At 36.6% G+C, this 18,632-nt stretch overlaps 1 protein-coding gene across 1 annotated transcript in view; it reads left to right on the top strand.

The window, feature by feature from the left end:
• LOC123686426 (steroid receptor seven-up, isoforms B/C) overlaps window positions 1-18,632 on the top strand; it is a 53,987-nt gene that overhangs the window by 25,022 nt on the left and 10,333 nt on the right. Inside the window, exon 4 of the mRNA XM_045626538.1 lies at window positions 9-90. Coding sequence (XP_045482494.1) covers window positions 9-90 — 82 coding nt within the window. The remainder of the gene's footprint in view (window positions 1-8; window positions 91-18,632) is intronic.

Here is an 18,632-nt window from a genome sequence, read left to right as displayed (position 1 = left end):
TATTGCAGGAACAAGTGGAAAAACTAAAGGCTTTGCACGTTGATTCAGCAGAATATTCTTGCCTGAAAGCTATAGTTCTCTTCACTACAGGTGAGTTTCATAACATAGTTATATGTAAAACGGCATTAAGATACCACTGAATGAGGGTAATGAAATTTTTTGATGTAGCGACGTCAGTCTGTTTGAATGAACACGTTCCCCTCTTTTTATGAAGCAGTAGCCATCTTACTGGACTCAGAGGACCATTATTCTCTGCTAGATAACGTGCCCAAGAGGCTTTCATGCTACGATTATAAGAGCGTTATCGATTCTTTTCAACATTCATCTAGAGTTAAGGGTGCACAGGAAACTGCTCATCTATTTGACAGAAAGCAACTAAAATTATGAGGATATCCTCGTAGTAAGGATCAATCAGTTGGCCTTCTCCAGAATTACCCAAAAATTGAAACTCATTTGACTTAATCAACACAAAAACTATAGTCTCTAATAAACCTTCAAAAGAACTTTTTTATTGGATCAGTAGTTTCGTTCAACAGAAATTTTAAAATCGGCCAGAATATCAATTATATCGAGGAATAGACTTTCTGTACAGTTATCCATCTACCTATATTCAAATCATTAATGACTACTGAGATAAAAATGACACAATTCCTATTGAAATGAAGGATGATAAGTTCCAATTCACCTTGTTACGTTTCATTATGGCCACACTTGTTTTTATGTAAATATCAAAAACTTGTGGAAGTTTATCATTATTCCACTCAAAGGGATCTTCTCAGTGATAATGATCCCATTTCTGAGGATAAATTGGGGTAAATTGATCAGGATTTGCAGCGTTGATCCTTTGGTGTAGAAAGAGCGCCCCAAGGTTGATTACTTCGTAATTTTATTAGCAAAACCACGTGACACGTAGATCTGACCATAAGATAATTTTGGGGTTTGATGTGCTGCTATATCAGCTCCATTGTTTGCATCGAAGGTATGCCGCTGAGAGCAAAATGAGACAACTATATGCTCCAGAAGCCCTACAGTTCCCAACTATAATTACCTCATAACGCCCTCTTTGAAATAAATGCCATGCCATCGAGAACCCCGTTTGTGCTCTATCCTACCCCATTTGTCCTTTACATCAAGTTTTTTCTTTTCTGGTCTACACAGTGATTAAATTGAATAGGATGCTGTGAATTAGATGCCAGTGGAAGAAGAACGGGCATTCTTGATATTGTGAAGGAAATACACACAGATAAATTAATCAATTTATACAAACTATCCAACCTGGGTGATGGTAGATAAAGAAAAATAGGTTTTTATGCTCATTTCAGTTTAATCAGATGGTTTCAAAACATCCTATTCCAACATGAGAATAATGTTTATTAGAAACAGAGAAACATATTTCATGTTTCTCTAGCCAATTTCTGAATTAGTTGTACTACTTCTTAGGGATTCACGGCTTGGCTTGATATTCAAGCTACTTGACTCAAGCTCAAGCTCAAGTAGCTTGGGTTGAAATCAGCTCAAGTTCAAGTCAAGTAGTAGTTGTGCAATGTTAAGTCAAGTACTTAATAAATAAATACTTGACTTGACATTGAAGAACTACTAATTGACTTAAACTTGAATTGATTTCAATTTCAAGTCAAGCTCAAGCTACTTGAGCTTGGATCAAGTACTTGAATATCAAGTCAAGCCATGAATCCCTTCTACTTCTGCTGAAACTCCATGTACACATTCATAATGCAAAATGTGCTAAGTACTGTTTCAAACATGTGACTACTTCAAAAGTAGAACTCGGGGAGGCTGAAAGAATGAATATATTTAAGAGTATCAAATGGTGAAATGTGTTTTCACCAAGCTTTCATTCCTTGTAGAATGAGGGGAATTGTGAGATTGGCACTAATAGGCTGAAATGAGATCCAGATTTGGAATTCAAGTGGGTAATCGATGACAATCAAAGATATTCTTCTTCTCCTTCTTGGATATTCATAAACAACCTAATTGGGTAGATATATGCAGATGAGGACATATGTTCTGTTCATTAATGCATTATCTGAATCCCGGCGAATTAATAAACAAACAAATGAGCGGGAATGATCCTGGATGAAAGATAAGAGGAGGCTATCGATGAATTTCTAACGAGTTCAGCCTTGTTGAGCGAGGTGTCCCAGTTTGCAGGCTACATTGAAAAGGCGTATCGGTAGATTCACGAGACTCGAACTGGCATTGTACTCCCAGCTATTAGCAAGGATTTATAGCAATCGTAACATACTGGTTCGTAGCCACGTAACATCTAGGACTAGACCATCAGCTCGAGGTGTCTGTGAAGCCTCAGACAAATTGCATTTCTCAGTTTCGGTTGCAGAAAGCCAATTCGAACTGTACGTATATGCTGGCTGAATTTATTACGTTCGGCAAAAAAAAAACCAATTTCACTTGGAGATTATTCCAATCTTTCGATGCGGACTTTCGATTGGGCAGTCTCGACTGAAGATACCATAGACGCCTGAAAGGTACGCAGTACTATTTTTTTCAACGAATGCCTACATGAAGAGTTGAAATTGGTCGATCATTATTATTCATCTGTTATTGATTATTCATGGATTATTGCAGAATAAAAGGCCAAACATTTTTCTGGCAAAATTCGATTTTATTATTCAACATAGTTGCCTTCGAGGGCGATACAGCGATTATAGCGATCTTCCAACTTTTCGATACCACTTTTGTAGTACGATTTGTCTTTCGCTTCAAAATAGGCCACAGTTTCGGCGATTACTTCTTCATTGGCGCTAAATTTCTTTCCAAGGAGCATTCTTTTGAGGTATGAGAACAGGAAAAAGTCGCTGGGGGCCAGATCTGGCGAATACGGTGGATGCAGAAGCAATTCGAAGCCCAATTCATGCAATTTTGCCATTGTTTTCATTGATTTGTGACACGGCGCATTGTCTTAATGAAACAACACCTTTTTTCCTTCAAATGGGGCCGTTTTTTAACGATTTTATCCTTGAAACGATACAATAACGCTATATAATAATCGCTGTTGATGGTCTGGCCCTTTTGGAGGTAATCAATGAATATTATACCTTGCGCAGAATATTGATGCCATAACCTTACCAGCTGACTGCTGTGTTTTTCCTCGCTTTGGATTCGGTTCATCGTGTGCAGTCCACTCAGCTGACTGTCGATTGGACTCCGGAGTGAAATGATGGAGCCATGTGTCATCCATTGTCACATATCAACGCAAAAATTCAGGTTTATTGCACTTAAACAGCTTCAAACACTGCTCAGAATCATGAACACGTTGTTGCTTTTGATCGATTGTGAGCTCGCGCGGCACTCATTTTGCACACAGCTTTCTTATGTACAAATATTCGTGAATGATTTGATGAACACGTTCAGATGATATATTCACAATGTCTGCAATCTCGATCAAATTCACTTTACAGTCATTCAAAATTATCTCATGAACTTTTTTAATTTTTTCGTCGGTGACAGCCTCTTTTGGGCGTTCACTGCGTTCGCCGTCTTTGGTGCTCATTTCACCACGTTTATACTTAGCATACCAATCAATGGTGGTTGATTTTCCTGGTGCAGACCCCGGAAACTCTTCATCAAATCAAGATTTTCTTCCAACTGTTGGTATTTTTTGCCTTCAAAAAGCAATATTTTATCAGAAATGCGAATATTTATAAGAAACTATTCAAAAATACAACACAGAAAGAAAATCCCTTAGGGTGGAATATAGAAGAACAAGAAATCTGGTGGTCCAACAAAAAAAAAGGAATACCATAATCTGGCGATCTATTAGGTAAAATTTCTGAATAACTGATCGCTTCTATCCCAAATTTCCACAAAGTGACAATAGTCTTACCTAGAATTGTCGTGAAGGGAAATCCAGTGTTACGAAAGTGCTGACTGTGATAATCCTTGAAATAAATGCTAATGTCTTTTGATTTAATATTACCAAGAAGGGGAAATCAGGGTTCAACAATGGGGATCATCTAATGATCGGTAATATAAGATTTTCAACCTTTCCACTCTCGGGTTGTTAGAGGAAAAGCGGATTGAGGAAATGGAGAGATTTGAGAAAATCTTCCTGATAATCATGAACCTGATAAGAGTAGTTACTGGTAACTAGTTAAGTTGGCAGAATGTTGAATCGGTGAATTAGAAACATACAGAATTACTTTTTATTGAAACAATATTTCTCGAATAAAATAAGCTCAATATCACTTTTATGGCCCAAATTCATCAAAATCCGACTAGTCAAACACAAAATATTGAGATATTTTTTATCTTTCAATATGTGACGCATTGTTACACTAATTTTGGTACACCTTCTATACTTCTACTAGCTTGGAAGATATTGAATTTCAAAATTTGATTCTGAACAAATCATCCATCGGTCAAATATTACTTTTGAGTTTGCTGAAAGTAATTGAAAAATTGTGATCACTTTTGGGATTAAAAATTTTTGATCTCCAGTTGGCTGTCTGTCTGTGTGTCTGCACGTTCTTGTAGCAGCCTTGACTTCTACAATTTTCATTCGATTTTGATGATACAATTATGATGGTTATGGTTATGGTGAATTAACTTGAATAGTCCTTTCCCACAAAATTTTAAAACTGACCGCTTCCAATTTCGACAAACCCTGAGCCTGTTGTACAAAATTCATCGAATGAACATTAAATTCCCGTCTTTTATTGAACGCTTGTCGTTGAAATTAGACGCAGCTCTTCACACATCGATCAATGCCTCTTATCTCCGTCGTGAACGTGAAGAACTGATTCGTTCCACCCTGTAAAATTCCGATGAGAATGACGTTCCTAAGTCCTGGCGCTGAAGATGCTGTAATTAGTCAATTACAGGGCGCGGCTTCGAATAAAGAAATAAAATGCTCATCGTCAGGAACAATTAAGGACAAGTGTTACTTACAACTCTCTTCGGAGTAATTACAGATGTAGCGAAGTTTAATTGTTGAAAAACACCAGCTGTGTGACAAATAACAATAAATATTACCGCGAAATTGCGTAACCGTTTGTTAGAGAACTGAAATGTCATGAAAAGCCTACTCACGTAGTTTGTTCAATTACGATTCGACATCTTCGAAAAAAATCACACTTTTATAGTGGAAACTATTTTTTTTTTCATATTCGGTTCGAATATTGTTCATAAAAAACGAAATATGAATATTCTCCCAAATTTATTGTCTCTCCTTTACAAAAAATACACTTATACCCACAAAAAACAACTCAAATTTAAGTATTACCGGTGGTTCAAAAAATGAAAATTTTGACTTTTACATATATTTCAACCGAAGATTCCTGAGGTCAAAAGAAACACAATTTTCCCTTACTACATAGACGTACAACTTTGATTCCGCCCTTTCTTCCGAAATTCGAGGCTTCATTGTAAAAAACTGGTTATATAATACATTCATTATTCAAAGTATTGTGCATCGCTGGACACTACTTTCTCCCATCTTCTGGGCAGCGTACGAATCCCGCATTGAAAAAACTGTTCATCCTTTGAAGCGATCCACGAATCGATCCAATTTATACTTCTTCATAAGACCAGAAGTGCTGATCAGCCAGGACGTGTGCCATTGATCAAAACAAGTGATAGTCTGAGGGAGCAACGTCTGGAGAATACGGCGGGTGGGGTAGGACTTACCATTCCAACGTTTCCAAGTATGTCTTGACCACTTTCGCAACGTGGGGTCGAGCATTGTTATGATGTAAAATCACTCTCATCGTATTGCGGCCGTTTGTCTTTCAATGCTCGGCTCAAACGCATTAATTGCGTTCGATAAAGATTGCTCGTGATTTTTTCAGTCGGTTTTAACAACTCATAATACACTACGCCGCGCTAGTCAATACTGAGCATGACCTTGGAACCGTGAACATTCGGTTTGGCCGTCGATTGGAAGCATAGCCGGGATATCCCTACGATTTTCAGTGCTGGGGACTATCGTGAATTTTATGTTCGGAAAGAATCTATTACATCAATAAAAAACTATATTTCGAAAATTATTTCCTTCGGTTGCATTCTATATGCGAGATATAACCTAACCTAAGTTAGGTTAGGTTAACTAAAAATTACATGTTTTAAATACCAGGTGAAAATGTTCAAATGTCAATTCTTTTTTATTTTGATCTGATTTCAATGAAACCAAGCCTAAATATTCATTTATCCAGTATCAAATGGCAGATAGCACGTAACAATTAACAATTGAATATCGTATGTTGCACGATCAGTATTTCTACAGCCAAATTAATTAACAAATTTCATAATTAACTTTCAACTTGAACGTGATTTTCTCATTGTGCCAACAGTTGTAACGGACGACGAAACAAAACCAAACTTCTGTCAAAATCGTATATGAATATTAGAGTACATTATTAATAATTTTGAAGTTTTTGTTTTATCAACAAAAATATGAATTGATATGTCATTGTTACGTGCTATTTGTTATTTGATACCTCACATCGATCCACCTGCGAAAACAGGTAGAAAATTCGTTCAGTAGTTTCTAAGATAACGACTCATATGCAAACAGACTACCTACTCTCATTTTAAGATGAATCCATTAATGCTTTATAATGTGCAGACGTGTAAAAACATAAAAGACAAGGTGTACAAGCGATAAATCGCTTGAAATCCATCGGGGACCAAAACGAACGGTAACTCGAGAAATGTATTGAATGTCAATCTCGTATATGAATATTAGAGTACATTATTAATAATTTTGAAGTTTTTGTTTTATCAACAAAAATATGAATTGATATGTCATTGTTACGTGCTATTTGTTATTTGATACCTCACACCGATCCACCTGCGAAAACAGGTAGAAAATTCGTTCAGTAGTTTCTAAGATAACGACTCATATGCAAACAGACTACCTACTCTCATTTTAAGATGAATCCATTAATGCTTTATAATGTGCAGAGACGTGTAAAAACATAAAAGACAAGGTGTACAAGCGATAAATCGCTTGAAATCCATCGGGGACCAAAACGAACGGTAACTCGAGAAATGTATTGAATATGATATCACCGCTTTACAACCCCAGATCATAATACGTGCTGAAATTGATTAGTAGGGGGTAATCAGCACAGTGAATTAGTTTCGGGGGCACTATCTCAACCCGTACGGTCGAGAAGGTATAAATATATTGTGTAAGTAAAGGCAACCAGAGTGCGGCTTTATCTGCAAGATCTGACCTCTGGGGCTGAGCGTAGCGGCGAAGTGGCTCAAGCTCAGCTGCCGGCGAAGACGGGGCAAAGGGGGGCCCCTGCGGTACCCCCCCGCGTCTCTAGTGGCCCCGGGCATACCGCAAAGTCACGACCTTTCGTAACCTAACCTGCCTACCGACAAAAGGCACTCTACTCTGGACTTATGTGCATACCGATCTTCAATTTTAACTCTCTGCTTGCTAGATGTTACCGAAAATTATCTTTCTCTCGGGGAATGGATGGACCATTATCTTTTCACGTCCGTCTGGTTTAACATTTTTTTAATGCTAAAATAAGGAAACGCAAATTGTTCCTGAAATGATTTTATCGAATAGATTGATTAGAATGACCAAAATTGTGAAATTTAGAATCTTCAACTTTGCATATTTAACTCCAAGAAGTTCCTTATTTAAGAGTTGATGTTGAAATGCTTATTAGTATTAGGATGTTGAAAGCTCTGCGTATTACAGGTTCCAAAAAATTACTTCTTGCAAGGCCCTAGACATAAAAAAATTCGAATCTATTATAAATGTTGTTATTAAACAACTATTACAGAAATATAAAATTCTGAGGTAGATTAACACTGAAGTCAAGAAATTCAATCCGTCCTGGCTTCTGGAGTTTCTTAAATAAGTTTTGAGGCGTTTCAGAGAAAATAAAATACATACGGTAATAGGCAGTGAAGCCAAAATCTTCATCCGCCTCATATCGTGGACTCTTCACACTACACAGGAATATTGCCCAATATTTATCTCACACTATCAATATTTTGCAAAGAAAACCGAAATCTTCTGTGCAAATTTTTTTCCAGTTCGAGAGCCCTCTAAAGAAAGAACTCAATTCATTTAAGTAATCTTTTTTATAATACATAGACGTACAACTTTGCTTCCGCTGTTTTTTTTTCCAAAATTCGAGGCTTTATTGAGACCAACTGGTTACATTTGATTCATAGTTTTGTCCATGGCTGGTCACTACTTTCTCCTATCTTTCGGGTAGCGTACGAATCCCGCGTTGAAAAAACTGGTCATCTTTTGAAGCGATCCACGAATCGATCCAATTTTTTATTTCTTCGTAAGACCGGAAGTGTTGGTCAGCCAGGTCATGTGCCATTGATCAAAACAAGCGATAGTCCGCGGGAGCAACGTCTAGAGAATATGGCGAATGGGGTATGACTTCTCATTTCAACGTATCCAAGTATGCATTGACCACTTTCGCAACATGGGGTCGAACATATTCATGCTGTGAAATCATTTTACCATGTCTCTCGTTGTATTTCGGCTATTGGTCTTTCAATACTCGGCTCAAACGCAATAATTGCGTTCGATAACGATCCCCTGTGTTCTAACAACTTTTAATACACTTCACTGAGCTGGTTCCACCAAATGACCTCGGAACCGTGAATATTCGGTTTGGCCGTCGACGTGGGAGCATGGACGGGATATCCCCATGATTTTCAGCACTTGGGATTATCTTAATGACCCCATTTTTTGTCTCCAGTCACAATGCGATTCAAGAATCCCTTCTGTCTTTGCCTTGCAAGCAGCCGTTCAACATATCTCGGCTTCAACTCGTACGGCACCCAATTTCCTTATTTTTGATTCATTCCGATGACTTTCAGGCGTTTTGAAATGGCTTGTTGCGTTACTTCCGATGATTCTGACAATTCTTGTTGCGTTTGACACAAGTCTTGATCAAGTAATGCCTCCAGTTCTGCATTTTCGAAAACCTTCCCTCGTCCACCTGGTCTTCGACGTCAAAATCACCGTTCTTGAAGCGTGAAACAACTTTCGGCACGTTCTTTCACTAATAGTGGCCTCGCCATATGTATTTGAGAGCATTCGATGAGCCTCAGTCGCAGATTCGTAGATAATCATATTGAAGCAGAAAATTAAAACCTTCCACAAATGACGAGAATTTGCCTCGTAAGCTGACATGTTCAACCGAGAATAACTTTAAGATGCAGATACAAATCGACTAATATTTCGATGGCGTTATATTTACAAATACCTAACCTTTTTGTATGAGATCTACGATCTATTTATTTCGACTACCACTTACCGCTACAGCCTTCTATTGCAAAACGGCGGAATCATAGTTGTACACTTAATAATTAGGGTGACGCAGAGAACAGATGATACATTTACAAGCAAGCGAATAAAAATAAGTTTTCATTCCAATAAACACTGATTGGGGCTGAAAAGAAGCAATATGCAGAGGCGATTATATACTAAATATCTACTAGAAATGTACATATTGAATCGCCTTCAGTGTTCTGTAATTTACTGTATTCGGCACTGCACCAATCGATAAAAACAACATACAAGTAAGGGATAAGAACACCAGAGCGTGTTCACCACTTATTCAAGTTTTTTCAATGAGCAAACTCGTAAAGTTCATCTCCATCCCTTCCTCATCTTGTAGACAAATCTGTTGTCAAAAACGACGCCGAAATCAAAGAAAAATAAGGGTTCCCAATCTGTCACAATCCCGTACCTTCTTCACGGGCCCGTCTCTCACAAAATATCCGATTATTATTCCGTCATATGACCCTTCAGACAGATCTGCGACATTCAATCAACGCCAGTTTGTGCACAGCACGTGCTGAGCACGCACAACGTGTATCTCCCGACCAGGAAAAACATTGCTAAGGGTAGCCAGTATCGATTCATGCAGTTTTTCGCGGGATAACAAAACTAGAACGGCGAGATAGGGTGGCTTCCTCCCCGTAATAGCATAGTGCAAATCTGCGGCTTTTAATTTTTAGGGATGTCGCCTCGAGAGAAAGCTAGGGTGAATAATCTGTTGTTCTGCGGACAGGCGAGCCCTCGGGCCAGCCAGGGCACCTTCCACCCTTGAAATACGACACTGGGCCAGTGTCCAATATACAGGGATAATGAGTTATGGTTAGTGTTCCATAATGATGGCATTCGTCGGTTCTGTTTGTGGTCCCACCATTAAATTCGATTCTCTCTACTGCGGTTTCGATTAATTGATTGCAGATTGCGTTTTGTCCTTTATATATCGGATTAGAGTCGAAAATATGCCAAGAAGCACGGACTTCTGTATCGACATCGAATAATATACTGACAATAGACGTGACTAAACAATTGACTCTCACTTAACTCTCATCGCGAAAAGTTTTTTTCAACCGAAAAGTTAACATTGAATATAATGGAGACCCGCTCACTTCAGGTTGACGCTCTCTTAGTTGACGCGAAAACAGGAGATGCGTCAGTTGATTCACGTTGATGCTTACCAAATTACAAAAATTTTCGAAATCTGATAATAGTGTCTAATAGAGCTCGGATATGTGAACAATGACGCTTCGCAATGAATCGCTTAAGTGAGCGTCAACACTCAAATGGCGGGTAACTAAAAAAAGGTTTAGAATAACATTGAATTCAATGATGACCTACTTATTCAAGTGATGCGAAAATACGACACGCGTCAGTTGACGCTCTTTGGTGCGTATCAATTGACAGTCTTTCGAAATCAGGTAATGTTATATAATAAAGTCTGAAAGAGAGCAAATATCAGAAAAATACGATTCGCAATGCATCGCCCAAGTGAGCACCAACACTCAAATGACGCATAGGTAAATACAGATTTTTTAACAAATTTTTTTACATCCGAGAAGTTAACATTGCATTCAATGATGACCCACTTACTTAAGTGACGCGAAAATATGAGACGCGTCAATTGACGCCCTTCGATGCGCACAAAATGACAAATCTTTTCTAAATTTGGTATTGTCATATGATAGAGTCTAATAGAGCGTGAACATCAGGTAATTGACGCTTCGCAAAGCATCGCCTAAGTAAGCGTCAACACTCAGATGACGCTTATCTAAAAAAGGTTTTTTGAATGAAGAATTCTTCTCATATGAGAAGTTAACATTGCATTCAATGATGACCTACCTACTTAAGTGACGCGAAAATATAAGAGATGCGCCAGTTGACGCACTTTGATGCGTACCAAATTACAAAGCCTTCTGAAATCTGGTATTGTCAAATAATAACGTCTAATAGAGCATGGGCATCAGGAAATTGACGCATTGCCTGAGTGAGCGTCAACACTCAGATGACACGTATCTAGAAAAAGGTTTTTTGAACGAATAATTTTTCACACCCGAGAAGTAAACATTGCATTTAATGATGACCTACTTACTTAGGAGACGCTCGAATGCCCTACAGAGCAACTAGAAGTTCTTTATTCATGTCAACTCCTCATGGCAGGGAGGAAGAACAGACGCAGAAAAAATTGAAAGATTGACATGTATTAGATGATAGCACCCTTCGAAGTCTAGTATATGCTCGATTTTCGATTGACGCATAGCTTAAGTGAACGTCAATACATAATTATGTATCGATAAACTCAACTGAGTATTCCCAAAATTCCGCTCAGTAGTTTTTTTTAGACATTCGCCAACTGAACACCTCATATGGTAACTAAAGGCTTATTAAAATTTCCTAAAATGTAGTACAAGTATAATTCATTCATATTCCGTACCATCTTCAAGTCCACGAAGAATTTCATATTTCCAACGGAGTAAAGAGCTAGTAGGAGTAAGATTTCGGTTATCACGAGGGCCATCTTCAGGTACGGGCGGCAGACGATATCTGCTTCCCATTATATATTCCGTGTGTGTTTTCTTTCAGTGGAAAACCGCTTACGGTCTTGTGGTACTACGGTGGTACCCATCGAGGCGTAGAACCACCGAACGCAGCACATGTAATTTGTGTCAAGTCAGTTGTGGGTACAATGAGAGCTGAACATAATTGAAGGTTATGTTGTACGAACATGGACGCGCAGAGCGGTGAAGATATGCCTGGTTGCGGCCGTTGACCATCTCGAGTGCGCTCGACACGGGGTCAGAGGTACCAACTTTCAGATCAGGTGTACCAGTGTAAGGAATTCAACGAGAGAGCGCGGAGATGGAAATTGCGGATCTCGAAATCGTGGGTGAAAACCACAAAACTGATGTTGTTTATGAATATGGATGATGCAGTTATGAAGGTCAGTTGTAAGGAAGTTCTTGAAGGAATGAAGGATCGACACCTTGTTTGGATAATATGCGATTGAGGTTCACTCCTATCTTTATAGATTTTGTTAGTTTTCTCTTGGAGGAAAATGTTTGGGAGAAGTACTCTAAAACTTGAAGTATTTTGTGCTGATTATAATAGAAACTGAATTTGAACAGAAAAAAGAATTTAAAAAAAAATCGTAGGTGAAGTCTAACTTGCGGTTCTAAAAAAGTATCTCTAAAAAAAAGCACTGACGTTAGACCAAAGACTTTTTTGCTTGATTGTTTGCGAAATTTCATATCGTCCAAACCGTTATAACGATTGACCTTCAAAGTGATATACATGGTGTTTTCAAATTGGAGGTACAATGAAACTCCTTGTATAATTAAAAAAATTATTGCATGAACATTAGCCCACAAACACTTTGTTTTCGAGATATAAGGTGTTTTCTGTAGTCTTACTTTTTTGTGATGATTATATCAGTTCATCAAATCTTTATCAATCATCTCCACACATTGGGTCAACAAGTAGCAAAATCTTGTATTTCATTTATTCATCACAGCTTATATACAGGGTTAGAACTATTTAGAGGAGCACTACAGGGATATCTAAAACCGTTAGAGATACAAGGTGACTTAAAATACAAAAAAGGTGCGTTACTTAGGGATTAGTGCGTTGGTGTTAGCAGATCTAAAATATCTCCAATGGTTCCCAAGATATCTCGAAAAAACTGAAAAATCGAGATTTTCTTTTTTTCTGCATAACTCATCTGTTTCTAGAGATAACTTCACGAAATTCGGGTTGTAGTCATTATCCAATATAGAGATTCTAATGGTGTGGTCAGATTTTTTTCTGTTTTTCATTGTTTCAGACACGCGATACTCAATTTTTTTCTTATGAACGCCCATATTGGTTTTTCTTATGAGGTGATGGGGAAAAAAATTACGCATTCAACAATGTATCACACTCTACAAAAATATCGAGTCTAGGTACGCAAATTTGAAGATTTGTTATGTGAAATTATCACTTGACTATCGCGTCTCTGAAACAATGGAAAACAGAAGAAATCTGAAGACACCATTAGTATCTCTATATTGTATAATGGCTATAAACCAAAAGTTAAAAAGTTATCTCCAAAAACAAATGAGTTATACAGAAAAAAAGAAAATCCGATTTTCAGTTTTTTCGAGATACTCGTATCTCGGGAACCAATGGAGATATTTCTGATCTGTTCACACCAACACACTCATCCCTAATTAACGCAATTTTTTTGTAATTTAAGCCACTCTGTCTTTCTAACGATTTTCGATATCCATGTAGTGGCCCTCTAAATGGTTCTAACCCTGTATAACTGGATCTTTATAAAAACTTGGATTTTCCTGAGGATTAATAGAGAATTGTTTGAAATATTTTCCTCGAAATCGGTAGCAGTTACGACAAAACTACAAGAAACCAAAACGTGTACTTGTTGACCTAAGGTTTCTTCTACATTTTTCCAAAATGCCAGTTGTTCCAAAAAAAAAATTCTGTAGAAAAGAAGCGTACACTGTTCTAGAAAAAATATCACCTTGTAGAATTGACTTTAATTTCAAAATGAAATATCCATGCCAAAGTTGACTATCTTGTGAAGGGAAGGTGCTATGAGAAAAACTTGAAAAAACATCGAATTTTAACACCCTGTATTTCGAAAACAAAGCCTTGGGGGACCCATGTTTACAGGACTTTTTTGCTCAAAATGACTCAAAGAAACTGTCATTTTTGTTTGTACCTCCAATTTGGGAACATTATAAAAAATTAAACCTATCACAACAAAAATATGTGTGACGTATGTGTGAAGAATACCTCGGCGAACTCTCCGCTTATTCTCGAAGATTTGAACTGGTCCATAGCCGGAGTCCCATAGAGCAATCGAAAGTACGTGAGATTTCTAATGGTGTTAAGGTGATTAACCTCAACAATATGCGATAGTTATTGGTACGCATCAATGAATTCGCCTATACATTGGTGGTACTTATGATCCGATATAATCCTTTTTACTCAGTCGAAAAATACGTATAGCCAATTGGTAACAAGCGTTCAAATCAATCATGTGTTGTATCTGTCAACTGTGACAAATGAGATAATTGATACCTACCTAGCTTGTCTATAGAATTCAGAGTTGAAAATGATATAAATGTGTTCTGACTCTGAAGAGTAATTCAATAGAATTCAAAATTTCGAAACTTACAGACTAATTTGGCAGGAATTTTATCAAGCAGAATATGCTCAAGCTCAAAATTAGAAATTAGATTCAGGGTCCGAATATCTCAGTTAAGTTTGTTGATAGTCAGAATCCTAGTATGATTCCCATGTGAACTTATGTTTTCTCAATGAATAATAAAATTACCAATTCGATAGAATTGAAATTCAAAATCGTTTTCAAAATAGTGATAACCATGTTCATACAAATTTCGTGAGGATTTTTGTGAAATTTCGACTTCTCAGAATCTATCAATCAGATTTCACTGAAATATTGGTTTTATATATAAGCTTTCGTAGGGTGTGAAGTTCATGGCAAGAAGAACATTTATTTCTAACAATATTTGAAAATTGAAAAAATAGATCAATTTCCTTCCATAATCTGAATTTCTGAACATGCATTTCTCATACGAAACACAAATTAAATTTTTAAGACAAATTGAAAAAAAATTTATTTCTTGTATGTGTCTTTGTACATTATTTTACCTGACACTACTGAACGGATATTCTTGAGGTTTTCACAGAAATATTCAGCTCGAATTGGTATAGGATTTAGTCTTTGTTTCATTGATATCGGATGAAAGTGAAAAAAGTTATAGTCATTCGTGTGAGCCTAATAAATCTCAATAAGAAGCAACTTATGAGGACTCCACAATGCGTTGATGTACGAAGCTTTATTATGCCATTTGGCATAAGCTGTTCGGCAGTGACATATCAAGGAATCTCGCGAATTTACTGAACCGTGTGCTCGAAGTGCTATTTGACCTTAAGGAAAGGTCATATTTTAGTATATTTGAGAATAAGCTGTCCCTCTTGGACGATAAATATCGACAATTAACCCCCTGTGACCTTTTGGGCTCTGAGGTAAAAAAGCATATTCCGTGGCAGCAGCTTTAAGCGAGTAATATCTCGAATGACAATAGACACATTACTCGATATTGCTTGGCACCCCTCGTGATTTTTGCTCTATGTAGATCGCGGGTGAGTCCCCCCCTTAAAAAGTGGGATTAGTCATAACTCTAGACAACATATTGCGCCCCTACGATGGCACTATTATTGCCAAAAAGTTTCTATTGATCTCGCCGCAATGATGTTTACGGTTATTTCTTCATATTATAATAGTAACGTTTGCACGTGGCTTCACACGCATCGTAACATTATGATCCAACTGTTTTCTGGAAGCACGCACCACAATAATATTGGGAATTCTAATATTTTAACTATTGTAACTGTTATTCAATAGTATATTTGGACACACTGCAAATTTTTCACTATGTTTTATTATTTTATCCTTAAACGCAAATTTTCTTGAGACTTGGCTTAAAAATTAGAAAAGTCAGGAGCATTCGCTCACTTTTTTTATATAAATTTCAAATGAACCTTCAAATCGTTAATACAATCAAATAGTAGATTTCTGGTAAACGTAGTTATAATACAGGGGAACAGTTGTTTTGGTGTCGAGGTTTTTTGAGCTGATTCTATATCAATTTGAGGTCCTGAATACAAATAACGTATTCGTTTCAACCTGAAAGCTCAAATTTTTAAGATATACAATTTTAGAGAAATATAAGTTACATTATTTTAACCCAAATCCGTAAGTGTAGTAAACAAAAGTACGAAGTACGAAATTTTTATTTTAGTTATACAAAATACAATATAATGTCGTACTTACAAACAAAAAACACATAGTCACATAGTCACTCAACCCTTCGAAAGCTTTTTTTCCGCTACATTCTTGAATATTTTTTTAAAAAGTCCCTTTTTAAACTCCAGCAGTTATCTGCCATCATGTGCATGTCCCATCTTCCTTGGTAGAGGTCCTCCATAACTTTAATATCTTGGTGAAATCTTTCACCTTGTTCTTCACTCATGTCTCCTAAATTTTCTATTGTATTTTAATACCCATATTGCACCCTAAGTATTTGAAACTATTCAGCATCTTGTTGACCATTTCAATATAGTTTTGAGCTTTATGTTTGCCTAAAAAATTTTCTACGACTGCAACAAATGATGTCCAAGCTTCTCGTTCAACTTGATTCACTGAATTTATGAAGGCAGGATTCTTAATTAATTGTCTTATTTGTGGGCCGTCAAATATCCCTGCTTTGAGTTTTTCTGTGCTCAACTGATGCATTTTTACCCCTATATATGCAAAACATGACCCATTCTTATCAAGAGCCTTCACAAATTGCTTCATTAAGCCCAACTTTATATGTAATGGAGGAAGTATGATTTTTTCTCTTACTTACCCGAGCTAGGGGTTCAAAAGAGCCAGTTCAGGTACCTGATAGGCAATGGTTCCACTATTTATAGATTTACCTGGAATGGACTCAATTAAAGGCTGAAAAAAAAAAACCATTGTACCTATTATAATGAATATATAATAATTTTAGAACCCTCATAAATGAATTTACTGAATGAAACCCACATTGGCAGATAAGTTGATGTATCTAAAAAAGTAGATCTGATTGAGAAAAATGGATTGCGTGGACAGATTAAGCGTCCCACATATAGTTTAAATCAGCTCTTAAATCCCAGGCACCAAAAATAATTTTTTTTTTGTTACCCTGTGATAATTAATTTATATATTAATTTACAGTAGCTATATGGAAATGCAAGTAACAATTATTCCGCTACACAGTAGCTTCTACATTTTTAATAACAGTTATTCAAAATATAAGAATTCTGATGAAGCTACTGTTATTGATATTTACATAATAGAATAGAGGAAATTAAAATAACTTGTATTTGATATTCTGAATACATCCACACACAAAATTTCAGTGAAATCTAACGGGTAGATTCCAAGATATTGATATTTGGTATGAATTTTTCAATCATTGAGAAAACTTAATTTCATAGCTCTTTAACTCTAGAACCATCAAACAGATTTTATCTATCAACGAACTTAACTAAGATATATTCGAATCCTGACCTATCCTGAAAATTTCATATCTCATACACATTCCGTTCAATTAATTACTAATTATGTATAATAATATAATAAGAGATCTGAAGAAGCTTCTGTGTAGTGAAACAATTGTTATTTAAATAATAAAAAAGTGGAAATAAATAGTGTTTGGAGTTAATTTCCGAATTGATGTGAATTTTTTCTAGAAATCATCTGCGTTAGACCATGGAAGGCGTGACAAAGTCCAATAAGATGTAATAAAGTGATTTTCACACAATATAAGTGACGGCCCGTGTCCAAAGCCACAATCTGTACGAATTTCGTGAAAAGCTGAACATCTGGATATTATCATTTATCCTTTGTGTGGCCCAAAGGGGCGGAGATCTCATTTTTCGGCTATTTCTACATAATCACATTCTTTGGCCCATTCATGGTCTCGATCGTGATGCTAAATGGGCACCTACGACCTAGATTCATCTGCAACACCCAGCACCATTTATTTCTTAACAGGCGTTTCGTTTTTTCGTCATTCCCCAAAAATTCCACATCTGGAACTACAGATCCGAAGTTTTAGAACTAAAAATCTAGAGGGGGGGGGTCTTTATTTAAATTTTACCGCACCTGATGTCTTAATTATGGACCCCTTTCCATTCTGTTTACTGGCTCTACTTTCAACGTTATGGGATGCTGATTGTATACAATCCAACAGACTCTCAGCAACTTATTTATTTTTAACAAACATTGTATCGAAGAAAAATCTTAATATTTACATTAAGTATATGAATTTAGAACCCCCAATCGAATTATTACTGTTTACTCCAACTTAAAAAAAACTGCATCTTCCATTCATTCATAATTTCATCTCTAGAATCTTAATCATCTTTTTTCCACGCAGAAATTATGAAAATAATAATGTTAGGTTAAATTGGGTATACTTTTCAACACGTAAACTGTGAAAATTTCAAAGGTGATCATTTTTATTTTGAACGTTTGATAAACCATGAAGAGAAGATAGTACAAATTTAGGTTTGGAGTTTATAGGATTACGAGGAATTTCTTGTCATAATTTTTCCAAGTCCCGGTTTGTGTATGGAACTGTTGTAGGGTTTCAAGTTACGAAAATCCATAAAATTTCATTCACTGCATTGTTCCTCCTCTGATGACGCGTAAAGAAAGCACACAGGAATTATTGAGACTCATCTTAAGTAACTCTCGGTTTCGAATTTCGATTTA

Source organism: Harmonia axyridis, chromosome X (genome assembly GCF_914767665.1).
Source record: "Harmonia axyridis chromosome X, icHarAxyr1.1, whole genome shotgun sequence".
NCBI lineage: Eukaryota > Metazoa > Arthropoda > Insecta > Coleoptera > Coccinellidae > Harmonia > Harmonia axyridis.
Note: the sequence above shows the minus strand (reverse complement) of the source record. Positions and strands in the feature narration are given on the sequence as shown.